The sequence below is a fragment of the Rhamphochromis sp. 'chilingali' genome, assembly GCF_963969265.1.
Source record: "Rhamphochromis sp. 'chilingali' genome assembly, chromosome: 3".
Taxonomy (NCBI): Eukaryota; Metazoa; Chordata; class Actinopteri; order Cichliformes; family Cichlidae; genus Rhamphochromis; species Rhamphochromis sp. 'chilingali'.
The window spans coordinates 45389723-45407454 of record NC_137931.1 but is presented as its reverse complement, the minus strand read 5'-3'; the positions used below and the strand labels follow the sequence as shown (position 1 = coordinate 45407454).

Sequence of the window (17732 nt, the reverse complement as noted above, 5' to 3'; positions counted from 1 at the left end):
GACCGATTTCCCATTTTCGGAGCAAAATGGAAAGAAATGAGACTTTTGCACAATTCTGTATTTAAATAAGAATAATCATTGTCCGCTTTTCCAACAAAACAAAATATAATGGGTCCGGTAGTCTGTAGTTTTGTTACAAATTAAATCATTAAATGTTCCTCAGATGTATCTGGGTAAACTGGTCACATGACACGCAAACACTGACGCAGTGCCGCGGTGGCTTCCAAAGTTAGAAATAGTTTTTTTCCCTGAAGGGGAGAAAAACTGCTGCGATGCTTCAGCTGGATTATGAGAGCTTTTTACATGATGATTCAACAAAGTTCACCGTGTTCTCCTTTGATTTTTGTGGGGGCTTTCTCTCTGCCAACAAGCGTGATTTTCATGCTTCTCAATGATTCATTTCTCCTGGTTGGCACGCTGAATGTGACGGCGTCTGTCTGCCCGCTGGGAATTAAAAGAAAGAAAAGAGAGAAAGACCTCAAATCCCCAAAGGCTGCCAGCGCTGTTGGACAGACCTACATAAGCGCAAGAGCGGGTGAAGAATCAACTTCAAAACCGCACAATACAGTGCAGACATGAAACGAGCACGAATCCTAAAATGCAAAAGGAACCAAAGAACACTGTTAAAGTGCAGAAACGAACCATAATGCATGTGTGCTGAGGTTTATTTCTATATTCACAGAGCTGCATCGGGGCCCCGCTGCAGGGTGGAGACGCAGATAAAGGTTTGCAGAACAGAATATGCAGCGGCGGTTAAAAGAAGAGTCGAGAGGCCAAGTGAGCTTTAAAAATAATCGTGGTTTATAAAACCCAGATATGACAGGATCACCAAAGTGTATACAGAAATACAAATACCATCAGAAAAACCATCATAGAACAGCGTTATACACTCGACATGTACAAACTACTTTGTAAAAGGGACTCGGGGAGGATGGTTCAGCATGTAAGACATTTTCCCTTCATGTCTCTTTAAGTCACATTTAGCCACAATGTAGTTATTCTGTCATCTTTTTCAATTTTAAAGTATCTTATCAAAGTAGAACATCCATCTACCAAACTACAGTTACTATCACGTTCAGCTAGTTTAGAGAAAAGGGTACAAACAACATCGATATCGAGCACTTAAACATCGTGAAGGTTTCAGCAGGCAGTGAAAACAAAACCTTCACTCGTGAGGGGAAAAAGAGGGATGTCAGGGCTTATCATCGTGTAACATCTGTACAAAATCACCCTGTTTTTTGTTTTTGTCAGCGGGTTACACACACTGAACATTTCAGACAGACACTAATCACTAAAACATCTGTTTTTCTCACATCGAAGCACCTTGAAATGCTTCCAGTGAGCAGATAAAGATCCTTCATTAGTTTGATCAGATATTCAAGAAGTACACGGTGGATCAGTTTAGCGGTATCATGTTGTTGTGGTGTGGGTCCTCCCCGGACTGGGATCTCGTCCTGTGCCCTCCCACGGTACTCTGCAGGGCGACTAACAACGATAGATATGATGTCCACAATATTTCCATGCACATTCACAAATGTACGGACAGCGCCGCAGCTTGAGGACGCTGGAGTCCCCCCACCTCGTCCTTCTCCTCGAGCCCCGTTTATATCTAAATACGAAGGAATCACCAACAAGGTACGACTGATCACGTTCTCCATCTTTGTGGATTCGTTTTTTTTTTCTTCTTCTATTTTTATACAAACACGTTTCAACAGATTTACACATGGAGGGGAGAAGTGCGGGACTGTGAACGATCAAAAATCTCCTCGTCGCCTCCAAAATACTGTTTGCTCTGGAGCAGAAATGGCAACGTATGAAATCAATCATTGTCAGTGGCTACAATGATTACTAATATACACATTATGTCAAATAAATTAACATCTATGTACAATGTAAAACAAAAAGCAGCATGCAGGCAAGACAACGGAGCCTTTTTACAAAACTATCTGCTGTAGTGTTTGTGCTCTCTGACACAAGAGAGGCAATGCGTGCGTGCGTGCGTGTGTGTGTGTGTCATGTTTAATGTGTGTATAAAGTCATGCTGTGTGTTTAAACGGACAGACGCTCCATCCACGTTCTAAACTCTAAACAGATACGGCACAGTTTGACTTTCCAGCTTTTTCAAGTTCACATTAAGCTCATTGCACTCGGAGGCTTTTCAGCCTTTCAGCCACTGAGGAGGAGGAAAAAAGAAAAGAATCAGAAACAGGAGACATTTCTGTAATAAGTCGGTCTTGCAGCTCCCTGGGCTTTGTCTCATGACTAGTGGGTGGTGACACAGCATAGCCACGGGGAGGAAACCGCGGTAAAGTGAGCCGTCATTTGTGAGCCGCGGTCAAGCCAGCCGCCTCTTATCCGCCGCATAAATTTCCTTGCGCTTTTACACCAGTCTTTACGGTAGCGCCTTTTCGCTTTATGTGCCGATTGAAAGCCTATACCCGCGCGCACGTGCACGCGCGCGCACACAAATTACAATGAAACAGCCCGATACAGTCAATACAATTATGGAAATGTCAGAAATTCATTAAAAATCATCCTGTCCCAGAGAAGTAATCTGTTGAAAGTTGGACCTCAACTACTCAGGATGATTTTTAATGAATTTTTGAAAATTGACATAATTCTATTGTATTGACTGTATTAGAGTGAATAAATGTTTCCATTAATTTCTGAGGAATTCTACAGTAAATCTGGATGAAACTTGGCACACAGGTACAGTAGGTGTCCCAGAGGAGGGATGTGTTGAAAGTTGGACCTCAACTACTCAGGATGACTTTTAATGAATTTTTGAAAATTGACATAATTCTATTGTATTGGCTGACTGCATTGGATACAAGTACCCTTTAATTTCTGAGGAATTCTACAGTAAATCTGGATGAAACTTGGCACACAGGTACAGTAGGTGTCCCAGAGAAGTAATCTGTTGAAAGTTGGACATCAACTACTCAGGATGACTTTTAATGAATTTTTGAAATAAACATAATTGTAGTGTATTGACTGTATTGCACTGAATATGAGTTTACTGTGATTTCTGAGTAATATTACAGTAAATCTGGGTAAAACCTGGCCCAGAGGTAAAGTAGGTGTCCGAGAAGAGGATTGTGTTGAAAGCTTGCCCTCAACTTTTAAGAATGATTTTTAATGAATTTTTGAATATGCAACCAGACTGTCACGATGGCTGTATTGGGCTGTTCCATTGTAATTTGTGTGCGCGAGTCTAGGCTTTCAATCAGGATATAAAGCGAAAAGGCGCTACCGTAAAGACTGGTGTAAAAGCGCAAGGAAATTTATGCGGCGGATAGGAGGCGGCTGGCTTGACCGCGGCTCACAAATGACGGCTCACTTTACCGCGGTGGGAGGAACAGCAGAGCGAGAGGGTCAAACACGCACGCATAGACGCCAGCGTTAAAGCGTCGCCATCGTTTCTCGGACAGCCAGGGGGCCTTTCACAGGAGAAGCTCGAAACTTAAACCAGTAGCTGGTAATAGCATTGGCCAGACACGTGGCGCACTTACTTCAAAATGTAACAGTAACAGCTGAGATAAGTGAAGCAACGCTTGAGCTCAAGTGTGTGTTACAGAAGCAAAGACACCTGATTGTTCTCGTGGCACGAAATTGTCACAGATCGTGGATAATGCGCATTATCCACGATCTGTGGATCTGACATGATCTGTAACCATGGTTACTGTTGTTACAGCCTTAGATGCGAAGGGCTCGAGTTTAAGCTCGGGAAGAGAGCGGGATCACAGAGGGCTTCTAGCATCATCCCAAGCAAGAGCGATTGCAGCAGAAAGAGCATCCGGTGTCAAATCTGCACCAAATCAAGCATGCAGATCCATCCGCTGCGGCGTCCCTCGGGAAATAAAGCCACATGAAGCCGAAAGCTTCATTGTTAAAGAGCTGAGAACGAGCTTATTAAGTGTTTGACCACTGCCAAGTCCCCTCATGGCCTTACATGCAGCCCAGTTTTGTTTTTGTTATTAATCATTATGGATTTTATTGCCCGAACGAAACGACCGTTTACCTGCAGCTGGATGGAAAACCAAATCTGGCAACACCGCCGTCAGTAATCACAGGAATTCTGTTATTTTGGATGGGAGGCGAAACATCTTCATCAACATAAAGAATCCCAGTCGCCTAATTTTCAACCATTACTCAAGACTAACATGGTCCGGAGAACCAATGCAATCATATTAAGACAAGATGCAAAGACATGATCCGGCACATCGGTTTTAAAACTGACGGGACTCACTGAGCTCAGTGAAATCTAAAAGTGCTCCACGGTTTACGTGGGCCGCGTTCCAGAGAGCAGGTTTAGTGAAAACTGGAGTGAAAACTCTGGATTTGATGTTTTAGAGACGGGATTAATCTAAACATCGGGTCAGTTACCGGGGCAACAGACTCTCTATAAGTAAACTGCTCACTGACAGATTTCCTTTAAACAACTTTTAAGGTTTTCTCATTCGTGCAGTCAGTCTTAAAGCACCAAGGGGAACAGAAGCTGGTCCATACAAACAGTCCAATCCCATTTATATGTTAGCTTGTTGTTTATGATGGCTAACGTGGCTGCTTTCATAATAAATCTGTCATCAGTGTAACAGCAGAGTCAGCGACCACGGCATACCACGGATTTATTGCCGGCTCTGCTCTATAGGATACATCCTTCTAGTTCTGTGGGCAGTCAGGAATCTGTCAGGTTGTCCATGAGATGCCCTGCACTGATGCCTGACAGTGCGCACTACTGTAGTAATCACTTTCATTAGCTTTCACGTTGGAGATGACAGGAAGATTTCAGCATCTTCAGCGACTTTCAGGTTCTGAAAGCATTTTAAAATAAGTTTGAGAATCAGGACACATCCGGAGTATCTGGATGAATTCAATTGAATTGAATTCAATAGATGTCTACAGATAATTTATTTTCTACTGTAATTGTGCCAAACTCAGATATATTTTGGTTGGATTCAGTTTAAGTAAAGAATGACTGAGTGGACAATGCTGACTTTGTTTTTCATTTACTTTTATGCTAAATGCCGTAGCCCACAGTCAAACCCATTATTGGCTGATGAGCGCTGCACTGATCACGGCTTAGTTTCCTCACACTCAGAGTTGATTTGAAGCAACTCCGATCAGCTTGTTCTGGAGCCGAAAACTTAGAATTTGTTGAACCTGCTTTCTGGAACAGGACCGAGCTGATCAGCTGTACCTCTGCTTATGTTACTGTGATCTCCAGCCTGCAAACTTCAATCTGCTTTTAAACGTTTGGTTTTTATATCAGTTGGCAGGCTTGTTAAAGGAAGCTACCCCAGCCACAGTCACATTCACAAAAAATAAAACTTTGGTAATTAATGTAAAGAAAAGCAACGCATGTACATTTGCTGCAGTTAACAGGGCACGTTCACGCACTAATTAGAGGTCGGGGATAACCGAGGGTCCTAACTCTGAGCTCGTTAAAAATGTGGCACAAGTTCAACCATGAAAAACATTCCAAACATTATAAAACACATCGACAATCAGATGCTCCAACTAGTCTGACTAGTATAAACAACAATGTAAAAGGACTTAACAACTACAACAGAGTCATAATGCACATCAAATATTACAAAGGAACTTCACAGACTTAGAAATGTTTGAATCAAAATTTCCCTTTTTGTGTACAAGTACAAGATTTTGTGTAATAAATGCACTTTTCCTGCAAGTGCCTCCAGGGTTGTGATTGCACACTGATGTTATTACAACTAAAAAAATATTAAAAATTAAAAAAAAAAACAAGGAGATAGAGAGATGGTGTATAAAAAGAATCAACAAGCTGAAACCAGTTGATTTGTTCTGATATGCTGTGATATGCGTGTAGAGTCCTTCCTCAGGTTTGTGTTTGTTAGTCTTTTGATTGGCTTTGTCTTCTCCCTGTTGATCCTAGTGTAGGTGTGCAAACAGTCGTCGGTAGCCTATTTTATGCAGCGTCTTCTAAACAAATTCAGGAAATAAAAGAAGAATCTACAGAAAAGTAAACAACAGATATTAAAAAAAGTCCGATTAAAAAACAGAAGAGGATAATCCCCGGGCAGTGCGGTCTTATCTCGCCGGTTATGTGCAGAAGGTTTCCCTTGATGTCTGTCCATCTGTCTGACTGTGTGGCTGTTTGTCTGGGTGGCATTAGCTCTCTCCTCACCTGCAGCGATATTATACTATACTTGTGCTTCAGCGGGTCTATCTCTGTGTGTGTTTCTACATTATAGGTGTGTGTGTGTTGTTTCCATACTTATAAAGACCAACTGTACTTACAAGGACGTAAAGATGAGGTAAGTTTCCCAGAGGTGAGGACAGTGACTGATGGTCCTCACTGCTTTAAAGGTTTCGAGACTGAAGGGTAGGCCTGCGCGTTAACACTACGAGGGAGGAGCTTTGAGGTCAGGCGTTAGCGAACGAGGTCTTTATAAGTACAGTGTCGTAAAGTGTGTGTTTGTGTGCGTGCGTGTGCCGATGTTGTGGACTCAGCTGAAGGCCTCATCGTCAGTATCTTCAATTAGCACCTTGGTGTCCTTCTTCGATCTGAAATAAAGACGATTAAAAAAAGAAAATCAGACGTTATCTGACAAAACCGAGACTTCATTTCACGTTGCGTTACTTATACATTACTAACTATTTAAAACAACTGCATGGACTGCTTTTTCATGCACTCAGTTCAGTATTGTCTTCACACAAGTCCAGACACTATGTGGGCAGCAGCACCGGGCCACCTGCAGGAGCCATGCAAACCATGCCATGAAGCTCCCGGTGCACAGTTACTGTGCTGATGTTAATGGAGGTTTGTGTAACACTGTGTAACACTTTGTGACTTTAATTCAGACAAAGGCATATACAGCATTTTACAAATTTATCAGACCACCTGTCATAAAAACAAGAAAACACATGTCACAGTAATATTTTTTAAATCATATTTTACTTCTCTGAGAAGTTGGAAATTAATCAAGAATGACACTCAGCCGCTAAAACTACTTTTGTGTTCAGGAATGAAAGTAAATCAGTGTCATTTTACATATTCATAAAAAAAGTTTTTTGTAAAACAGCAATAATTATATTTTAGCATTAAAATGTAAAATTTCTGCACATACGATTGGATTTTTGGTATCTCTTCATAGCTCAAACACCAGGATGTGGGAAAAGTTAAGTTCAGATCCTGGGTTTCCTTGATTGCTCAACATAAGGGACCTCAGCTGTACAGCCTCTAATGCAACATCTGGATACTTCCTCTACTGAAGGAACAACTGTTTTTTTCGATTTCAAATGGGTGTAGTATCTTTGAACACATTTAATTAATGAAAAAATGTTCAGTGTGACAGTTTTATAATCTCCAGGAGCAACGACGAGGAATGTGTAATCCTTCCATATCTGATGTTTAATAGAAGTATAACTTCTTTCATCTACAGTAATACCAGCTCTGCACTCGTCTTCAAAGTGAAATAAAAGTGCACGATGTCTGGCACACACGTGGTTTCTTACTGTGAGGTGGACAGCAGGGGGCGTCGGAGCGACAGGCTGTGGGACCTCTTCCAGGTCTTCTTGCCCGAGCGGTTCCGGACTCCGTCCTCCTGGTCCATCATCTGTTCCAGCAGCGTCTGGTCGTCAGCGTTGAGCGGCGCCACAGAGATATCCCGGACCGCACGAAACTCACCGCAGTTGTTCAGGTGCTCGTTCTCCAGACGGAAGAAGTTCCACACAAAGCGCCTGCAGTGAGGAAGGTGAGGAGGACGACACGAGTCACCGTGGGTGCTCTGCGAAGCTCGTCGTAAGGAACAAACTTTGTTCAGACCCACCTGAAGACCTCAAGAGGAGCCAGCATGGTGGCCAAGATGTCGCCCACAGAGTTGATCTTGGTCGTTGTGATCAGAGAAATCTGGATCGTCCAAGCAAAACGCAGGATCACATCTTCCACAATAGCACAGTAGTAGTAGGCCTGGACACAGAGCAGACGGGGTTAGTGTCTGTTTGGGTGGGACGGGCACGGGGATTAAACCAGACGCTACCTTATGTGGATAAACGATTTCTTCCCTGAGGAAGATGTTTTCGCCAGCTCCACGATCAAACAGACCCCAGTCCATACGCAGATCCCAGATCAGTGTGTACAGGGAGCTGATGATTGAAGACACAATCAGAAGGTAGAAGAAGGTGTTGGCGTCTGCGTGACTTTGCTCTGAAAGAAAACACACGAACACAACTTGTGTCAGAGGCTTGCATTCAAGAACTCCTCTGGTTTTAGCTGCAGTAAAGAGAAATGCAACAGCATCAGCACACTCAGAGCAGGGTCGCAACTTTTCTATTATCACTTTTACCACTAGAGGGAGCCCTCCTGCCACGAGTAGACCAGCATTGATTGATTGAACAGATACCCTTAGAGAGCTATAACACTTCAGTGTTCACTTTTCATTATGCCTGCACTAAAATCTACACACTTGCAGCCCACAGCATAAAAACAGAGTGTGAAAAGGTGTTAAGGCTCGGTAAAGTAACCAGACTGTTTTTCATTGTCTTTAATCGGAACAGTTTCATATGCAAATAATCAGCGCCAGTTAGAGCGCCACCTAGTGGGAACAGGAAAGATCAAGTTTTGTCCTCTTCACAGGTTCATTACATGCACCCCAAAGGTCGTCTGCATTAACTTCAGGCCCTGGTGATGCCTTACTGTGAAAATTGTGAGTTTTTATTTAAGACCACGCCCTGTTGGCATGGTGATTCACCATTAACGGGTAAGCTGCAGATGAGGAGCTGGGAAAGCTTCAAAAGTCACGCCTCGAACGCGATGAAGGCTGTCATGTTTCATTGGTTTTTTCCCTGGGTGTGGGAAAATGGCTCTATAGCGCCACCTGTTTAAATAGTGGTTTTAGGGACTCCTGAAAATGTACATAGCATGTCTGTTTGCACTTTTTATGGGTCATTTGTGTCAGAGGTCAAGGGGAGCCGTGACACTGTCATGAAAACTTTAAATGTACTTATGTGGTACATGTAGTTTCGACTTTCGCTGCCATGAGGCCAGGTCTCTATTGGAAATGAAATGTTTAATCTCAATGAGATTTTTTACCTGGATAAATAAAGGACCAACATTTGCCTAGGTTCCTGCAGAGACGGGCACCTACTGGTCAGAGACAGACCCACAGAGGTCTTTGGGCTGTGCCTGAGAGAACTCATGCAGACACATGGCACTTTTAACCTTCACACACTCACACTCGGATGGATACAGCAAAGAGCACTTATGGGATGCAGCATCCTACCCAAGGATACTTCCCCATGTAGGTTGGAGGGTTGAACCAGTGACTTTTTACTAAAGGAAGCCGAGACCTTCTTGCTGTAAGGTGATAATGCTAAATAAAACAGGACCTGATGTTATGACAGTAGATTTTATTTCTCTAAAAAACAAAAGTAAGTCCTAAACCCCCCTCCCCTCCTCACTCTGCCTTCTGAGACATGAATGAAGGATTAATCGTGATAATTATTATTAGTTCAAGTGCTCTCAGCTGTGGGCTGTACAACAATCTGCAGTTAGTTTACAGCTGATTGATGTACTGCGTAATGTCACAGTGTTTTTATAGCTGTGCTCAGCAGCGCCCGCGTGTCTCTGTGGGAGCCGTGCAGATGTGATTTCCTTGTTCCTCAGTGGGCGCCGATGTATAAATCAGCACCCGATGGCCTTTCACATCGACTCGCACAGACGGCAGCCACCAGGCAGAGATCGGGCTCGCTCTCATTTGTCATAGTCACTGTTCTACGTGCCTCCAGCCTACGAGACGCCAGGAATCAGAGCCGGGACAACAGAGAATTACTGCTGTTCTGTTAGCCGCTGCCTCCATTGTGCTGTTTGCTGCATCAGCTGAGCGACGGGATGGAACCGGTCCCTACGGCCACACCGAGGTCTCCCAGCTGTAGATTAGACTTAGTCCCAGACAACAGACTCTTTTCACTGGAGAATATCCACCGATGTGATTTCCTTTAGCTTTAACGTACTGAGGTATTTAATCCTCCACTCGCTGATGCTGTCTTTCCACAAGGATGGGTCACTGTTGGGCCATTAGGAGGTCAACCATGGTGGGATGGGCATTGATTGAACTGGTCAGGATGGGCTAACGGTGCTTACTGGCTCCTGTCACACACACTCAACCTCTATTTTCTTTTCAAACACACACACTGTTGTTGTCTTGGCCAGTCGTGCTGATAAAGACAGAGCACATCTTTTGCAACAGGTCAACAGGACTTGAAAACAACAAGAATGGCTGCTGTTGAATTATTTTTCAGCTTTTCCTTTTCACTGAATCCAGCACTCGTCCTCACAGCGCGGTTTGTTCTTCATTCTCTTACTTTAGTTCATTTTCACTTTGTGTCCCATGTTTTTGGCTTAGTTAGCAGTTACAAACACAGACACGTATGAGGGAATTTTTGATGCAGGCCAAGAATTCCACACCGAGCGAACTGTGAGGGCGTGAAACATGAAGGTAGGCAGAAGGTTAACGTGGAAGTAGACAGCTCCCCCCACACTTCCACGGCGCTGTCACAAAGGCCAGATGACCTTAGATATTGAAACACCATCCAATTCTTCATCTTTCAGTTATTCCCTTTTGGAGCTTCCCACCCCGTCCGTTGCGAGGATGCACACCAACCCTCCTCTTTTCCTCCTGCCTGATGCATCCAGAATCATATTTCTCTGTCGTGTCCTCGCCTCCCTCTGGTGTCCTTACTTTCGTGCTACTTGCTGTTCTTCCAACACCCAGAGCAACGTCTGGTGTCTGACAGTCCACAGCATCATAATTATACAGGTCATACATTTATTTCATAATAAAGGTGAAAGCAAATAACTTTGCAAACAGCGTATCATCAGCGTTTAAATGGTTGGATATTGTTCCACCTGAAACACTTGACTACATTAGCTGGTTATCACCTTACATGTGTTTTCAGTGGGGCTGATTTCCCCTTTGGTTTTACTATTAAGAGCCACTGTCATTTATTGCAGCCCTCACTTGTCCAGCATCACCAGGAAGAAGCTTAAAAAGACGAATAGAAACCCAAAAGTACTGGTGCAAAGAGATAACATGATATTTAAAATTAGAGAAAAGTCCAACAATTCAGATATTTTTTTTCTTTAATACCTCATTAATGATCTGATTTATCTTGTGCCCTGCTGGAGAGACTTGCAGCCTCACTTTATGAATAAACCATGTAAATGTCATTCGATCAGCTACAACAGCACAATGCAAAGGGTTAATGCATAAGTACAAACAGCCTAATACTTCTGTAGTATTATAGTATTACATGATAACAAATACAGCCCCAGCGTCAGTTTTAGGTGCTTTTAGTTTGAATATTTTATAGACATTTTCTGATAATGCCTTTGTGTTCAAAGCAGGGTTTAAACGCTATTTTTACCCTGTTGTCTCAGTGCTTTCAGATAAATCAAGGATCTGAGTGTTTATTCAGCTCAGACTTCTTCCAACCTAATATGATACCTACAGCTTTATTTGAATTATTTTACCTGTTAGCTCCATCTCAACATGTGCACTTTATCAGATTTCCACCTTGTATCTGAATCGAGATGTGCTTCACTGATAATAACAAGAGTCTGCTTTTGGGGTTTGCAGGGGTGAATCAGAGTTCAAACAGATGGCGAGAGAGACTCAAAGCAGAGCTTTTATCTGTTTTCAGTAAACGTGAGTACGTGTTTGACTAGAGCTGTGTCGGTGTGTGTGCTGTGATTCCTGTCCTGATAATGAACGAGGGGTCAGTGCATGAAATTAAGTTGTAAAAGCTGTCAGTTCAGCCTCATCTCTATTCCAGCAGAGTCCAGCAGGCATGCGTTCAGCCCGGGGCTGGTAATTACACTCCTCTCCTCTCCTCCATTACTTCCGGTTTGATATCTTTTAAATATTAGTATCTCCTCCCTTTCATGTCCTCACTTGCCCCTGCTGCACCCTTGCTTTCTCTCCAACCTCTTCGCATTAAATTTCCCATTTTACTTTCCTCTCAGCGGCTATCGCTTCTAAATTTAGGGATTCTTCTCTACAGCCGTCTCAGTCCGTTTCCACCCGTCACCACCACAGTTAACCTCACACAGACCAGCAGGAGTCGTGTTCCTCAAGGTTATTTTAGATGTTTTACAGGATTTGGTGTTACAGATGGAGGGATCTCTTTAAAACCATGCCTGCAGTGACTCTACACTGCACTTTGGGGTTTACCTTTAACATCACATTTTCCCGTCTCCCTGCTAGCACAAGGCTGCGTTTCTCTTTCTGCCCGTCAAACATCGTTTTCTTCTGCCTTTGCCTTCCCTCTGGATAGATCCCAAGAATTTAAATTAGCATTAGGCCTGCAGCTCCTCTGCATCTCAAACAGTGATAAGTCTCAGGCTGCTGTACATAAAGCAGATTCCGTATTGATCCCGAGAAAAGCAGCTGCTTTACTGTCAGGCCTCAGTGCAGCTACACAGTTTGGGAACTCTGCCCACACCAGGAAATCCTCCAGCATCTCTCAGGTTACAGGCCTCAGAGCCTCTGCTGAGATTACAGTTTCATGACAATGTCCAATCAGCTGCTCGCAGCAGTGAGCTGAGCGTTTCCTCTGAGGGGAGAAATCTGCTCAGTTTTGCTGAATCACATTAAAAAATATGATTCAACACACACAGATTACTTAATTTCCACTTTGGCCCATACAGACCACAGAGGAGACTGTGCCTCTTAATTTTACAGATTTTGATCAGCAAATGGAAGCACGAGCCAATGGACACCACTCAGTCCTCTATGGAGAATCCTGTGATTTATTTCCTTCCTTTTGCTTCCCGGAGGTCTGTGTGGGCAGTTCCAGGAATCGGCAAGGTGATGTGGCAGCGAGGTCACAATGGAAGCGTTAGTGATGAAGGTGACACATCCACTCGCAGGCGCTGGGACCTTTGCCAGATCCCGACTGACACTCCAGACAGCTTTTACAGCCGGACCGAGCGGTGTGAACATGATACCAACCTGCTGTCTTTGCTGTCAGGTCTGCTGGGCGATGCAGGCAGACTTGGCACCGTCCTGTCCGCAGTAAGGCTCCAGCGAATATCAGCGCTAAAGGCTCCTTCGTACATCGACTCTGTATTTTTAGTGTGTCTGAGGCTCTTATTGCTTCTTTACCAGATTTGGATTCAGGTTATTCTGATATTGGCAGCCGCATTCAGCCATCAAAGCCTATTTATGTAGGAAATACTCAAACGATCTCCTCAACAGGCAGTTTCCTCAACCATTTATTCAACGTCCGTGTCTGTGTCTGTGGAGCCGTCTTCCCACCCTCCTCCTTCACTTAACCAGCGATCAGCCTTGGCCTCCATTATCATGCTGGATGAAAGACAGCTTCATACAGAATAACACATGAAGGGAGGCCATTAGTCTAAGGGTACACAGGCTTCAGACCAGAGGAGGAAGGAGGATATGGTTTAATGGACGCCTTTCCTACTGAGATGGAAGAAAAAAAAGAAAAAGAGGTCTGTCTCTCCTTCTGGTTCCTCCAGTATCACTGACGGTCAGCTTGGGAAGCAAATGCACTGATTTAAATTTAAATCGAAGAGAAAAAAGCCAAACCGAGAAATAGCATTTAATGATTTAAAAGGTTGCAGATGAAGTTTCCTTGCTGGCATTTTGCTGGAAAATAAATATATCGGCGAGCAAAATGCCAGCAAGGGTTTAAATAGAAAAGCAGCTTTGAAAGGAGACGTGTGAACAAATATCTGCGATGCAGACGGGAAATGCAAAGCTGCGTGCTAAAGAGATGCTTTTACTGCCCGAGCGTCTCTGAACATGAATTCCTTTGTGATTTGGCTTCTGAATCAGAATAATTTTAATCATTTCAGGGTAATTACGAAGCTGTTACGGAGAGAGTGACTCGACTATTAATGCTCTCTTTTTACATCCAACCTGCTCGTAATTTCAAATCTCTGCCTTTTCTTTTTAAATCCTCGACTTTCACCGATCTGCTGCCTCTCCTCTGTCTGACCTCCTGAACCGAGAGCAGAGCCTTGCTTACATACAGCTGTGTTTGACAGACCTCTCCCATTCTCTTTATAAAGCTCCAGGCATGGAAACCAAGGCCAGCTTCTAGCATTTGCGCTCAAGGTCACCTCAGCTCTTTGAGTACACACAGCTCCACACAAAAGGCTAAAATGCCTTTTGTGTGGAGCTGACATGTTCCTGTAATACACGAAACACACGGAAACTGTCGACTCTTCAGCTCGAGACTGACCGTGTCTGCGTTGGGTTCCTCTTTGATTCGAAGCACTGCAAATGACATAAGCTGTTATATAACGTCTGCCCAGCTGATACCTCAGCGTACACGTGCTTATCAGTCCCGTCTCCTACCTTCGTGTGTGGCGTAGAGGGCGGCAAAGGTGACAACAAAGAAGGTGGTAGAATATTTCCCAGCGTTCACCAGGTGCGGAAAGGCCCTCTTTGTGTCACGGTAACGCCTCAAGCACTGGATGAAACGCAGCCAAGCAGGCAGACACTGGATGATGGCACGGAGACCGTAGGAGTAGCTGTGGCACATGAAGTCTCGGGAACCTACAACAATATAAAACAGAGCACTGTTCACTCCAGTGTGTGTGTGATCAGGGAAAAATGCACTCGTCCTCACAGCGCGGTTTGAATTATGTTAAAATGCTCTTCATAGACTACAGCTCTGCATTTAACACCATAATTCCCTCCACACTCACCACCAAGCTGGAGCATCTGGGACTCAGCTCATCTATGTGTCTGTGGATCTCCAACTTCCTAACTGGCAGACCACAGGCAGTAAGGATGGGCGGACATGTCTCAGCCTCCACCACTCTCAGCACTGGAGCCCCCCAGGGGTGTGTTCTGAGCCCCCTGCTGTACTCTTTGTACACATATGACTGTGTGGCCACTACCAGCTCCACCACCATCATCAAGTTTGCTGACGACACCGTCGTGGTGGGCCTGATCTCTGATAACAACGAGACGGCCTACCTGAAGGAGATTAGGAATCTGGAGAACTGGTGCCAGAGGAACAACCTCCTTCTAAACGTCAGTAAGACAAAGGAGCTGATAGTGGACTTCAGCACTAAGCAGGAGAGGAACTACCAGACCCCCGTCATCAACGAGTGCCCAGTGGAGAGAGTGGACAGCTTCAAATACCTCGGAGTTCACATCACGCAGGACCTGTCATGGTCCTGTCACATCAACACCGTGGTGAAAAAGGCCCGACAGCGTCTCTACCACCTCAGACGCTTGAGAGACTTCCAACTGCCCTCCAAGGTGCTCAGGAACTTTTACTCGTGCACCATAGAGAGCATCCTGGCGGGAAACATCTTAACCTGGTTCGGGAACAGCACCATGCAGGACAGACGAGCTCTACAGAGGGTTGTGCGGTCAGCTGAGCGCACCATCCGCTCCGAGCTCCCTGACCTGCACTCAATCTACAGCAGGCGGTGCTGGACCAAGGCCAGGAAGATGGTGAAGGACCTCAGCCATCCCAACAACAGACTGTTCTCTCTGTTGAGGTCAGGAAAGCGATTCCGCTCCCTGAAGACCAACACAGAGAGACTGAGGAGGAGCTTCTTCCCGCAGGCGATACGGTCTCTCAATCACACCACCACACAGTACTGACCCACACATACAGTTCTTGCACACACACTGGACTTTCTGGACATTGTTTTCACTTAATTACTTAAATCACGCTGCTGTTATTGTGTATATATTTATTTATATTTCTTCATACATTCTTATATAGTTCTATATTGTGTATTTTGTTGTACAGTTATTTTATTCTCAACTTTAATTTATATATTTTATCTTATTCTCCCAGTTAAATTTACCCTTCATTCTAATTTGTGTTGTACAGTTATTTCATTTTTAACCTTAATTTATATTTTATTCCTTCCTAGTTAAATTTACCCTTTTTAATTTTTCATATTTATTTCCTATCTTATTCATAGCCTTTTCCTTTTTTGTTCTCTTTAGGTCACGAGCAGTCGTCCAAGCATTTCACTGCATATCGTACTGTGTATGACTGTGTACGTGACAAATAAAATTTGAATTTGAATTTTGAATTTGAATTTGTTTTTATGTTTCTACTGTGCATGCTTTTCCAGTAAACAAAAGCAGAGCATAACGCCTCACCTCCAAAGTCGGGTAACAGGCCCTTGCTGTTGCTCCACTGCAGCTCGAAGATGTAGAAGCAGAAGAGATACTCCAGGTCCATGAGAGTAAACACCAGAGAGTTGAGCTGATCAGCCAGCCAGAAGTCTGCAAACTCCACCCGGTGAAACGGCGCGGTGAAAACACGAAACTGAAGAATGAAAAGACGGATGGTGAAAACAGAAAATGTGCAACAAAAACCTGAAAAATGCTTCTTGCGTTTCAGAAAACGCCCCAGCTGACCTCCCTGCAACAAACCTTACCTGGGACGTCATGCTGCAATTACCCCGAGTCTGCGGTTCATCACTGAGACTGAATTAGCCAACAAATTATTTGCATGCAAATCCTGCAGTACTTTACGAGGGAAGTGCAAAGCCGAGGGAGACACCTAACGCAGTGGGATAAAGCCTCCGGTCTACCTTATCAGCACGCCACAGGACGCTCTAATGAGTCATGCTTTTGTGCCTGTGCACATGAATTTGTGTATTTGCGTGCCACTAATTATTAGTGAACACAAAGACATGAAAGGAGCTGGCTGTGCTCTGCAGCCTGCTTCTACGGGCGTGTTATTTGGGATATGACTTTGGCAGGGGTTCAGTTATTGACCACGCTTTGTAAAATGATACAACCCTGCTCAACTTTTTCCATTTAACCCCCCCCCCGCGGCTACATCTGACATTCAGGAGCGAATGCACACACCCTCCCAAACCCCACATGCTCTTTATTCCCTACAAATGTCACACAGTATTGATATCTTTTGTTTTTGCACATATTAGCTGATTTCTTTTAACCCGTCAGTCAAAGTCAGCATCGATCGAGTGGCCATCTCACTCATATCCACTCCGTGTGTTGTTGTCTAAAGGCTAAGCCTGCTGTACTCATGGTAACGTCTTCATTTCTTGAGCAAACACTTGTAATTCAGCTGCTAGCTCTGCAATTTGTCCTGTAATGAAATCTTATACTGTTTGTCATCAGAGGCAACACGCACACCTGACATGGATACATGTGATCTCATTACTAGTAAGAAAACACACTGTTTACTCCAATGAAACAATAATCCAACACTTCATATCTACTCTAATTCTATGCTGCCATCATGAGTGTGCAGGACCAATCAAGAGTGAGACTGACTGTGAAGCCCAATCAGAGGAGGAGGGCTGAGGACTGCGGGGAGCTGCGAAAGAAGGGACACGAATACGAGCAGGGGGTCTTCTGCTGATGCTGGGGGACAGGTGGGGAGAAGGAGGGGGGATGAGGGGCTGAAGGAGAAGTGGAAGAAGAGGAGGAGGGAAAGGAGGAGCTCGGGGCATCAACATACTGATAGATCTATGCCTGTAATGATTGCACAGTCACAGCCTCCACCTCCCCAGAGACAAGCTGCATTCTATTATCCCTCACCCCCTGCCCTCTTTGTCACCACACACACACACACACACACACACACACACACACACACACACACACACACACACACACCCTCTCTCCTGAAGGCCCTTATCACAGCTTAGACAAAGGACAGAGTAACACGGGGGGGCTTTGTAAACATGAGGTTTAAGATGGATATCTGAATTG

At 44.3% G+C, this 17732-nt stretch overlaps 1 protein-coding gene across 1 annotated transcript in view; it reads right to left on the bottom strand.

The window, feature by feature from the left end:
* Positions 1 to 3991: 3991 nt before the first annotated feature.
* The window catches only part of xpr1a (xenotropic and polytropic retrovirus receptor 1a), a 72968-nt gene continuing 59227 nt past the window's right edge, over positions 3992 to 17732 (bottom strand). Inside the window, exons 10-15 of the mRNA XM_080877290.1 lie at positions 16143 to 16311; positions 14364 to 14564; positions 8022 to 8188; positions 7812 to 7951; positions 7498 to 7722; positions 3992 to 6546 (exon numbers count right to left, since the gene is read on the bottom strand). Of these exons, the coding sequence (XP_080733416.1) occupies positions 6489 to 6546; positions 7498 to 7722; positions 7812 to 7951; positions 8022 to 8188; positions 14364 to 14564; positions 16143 to 16311 (960 nt within the window). The 3' untranslated portion in view covers positions 3992 to 6488. The remainder of the gene's footprint in view (positions 6547 to 7497; positions 7723 to 7811; positions 7952 to 8021; positions 8189 to 14363; positions 14565 to 16142; positions 16312 to 17732) is intronic.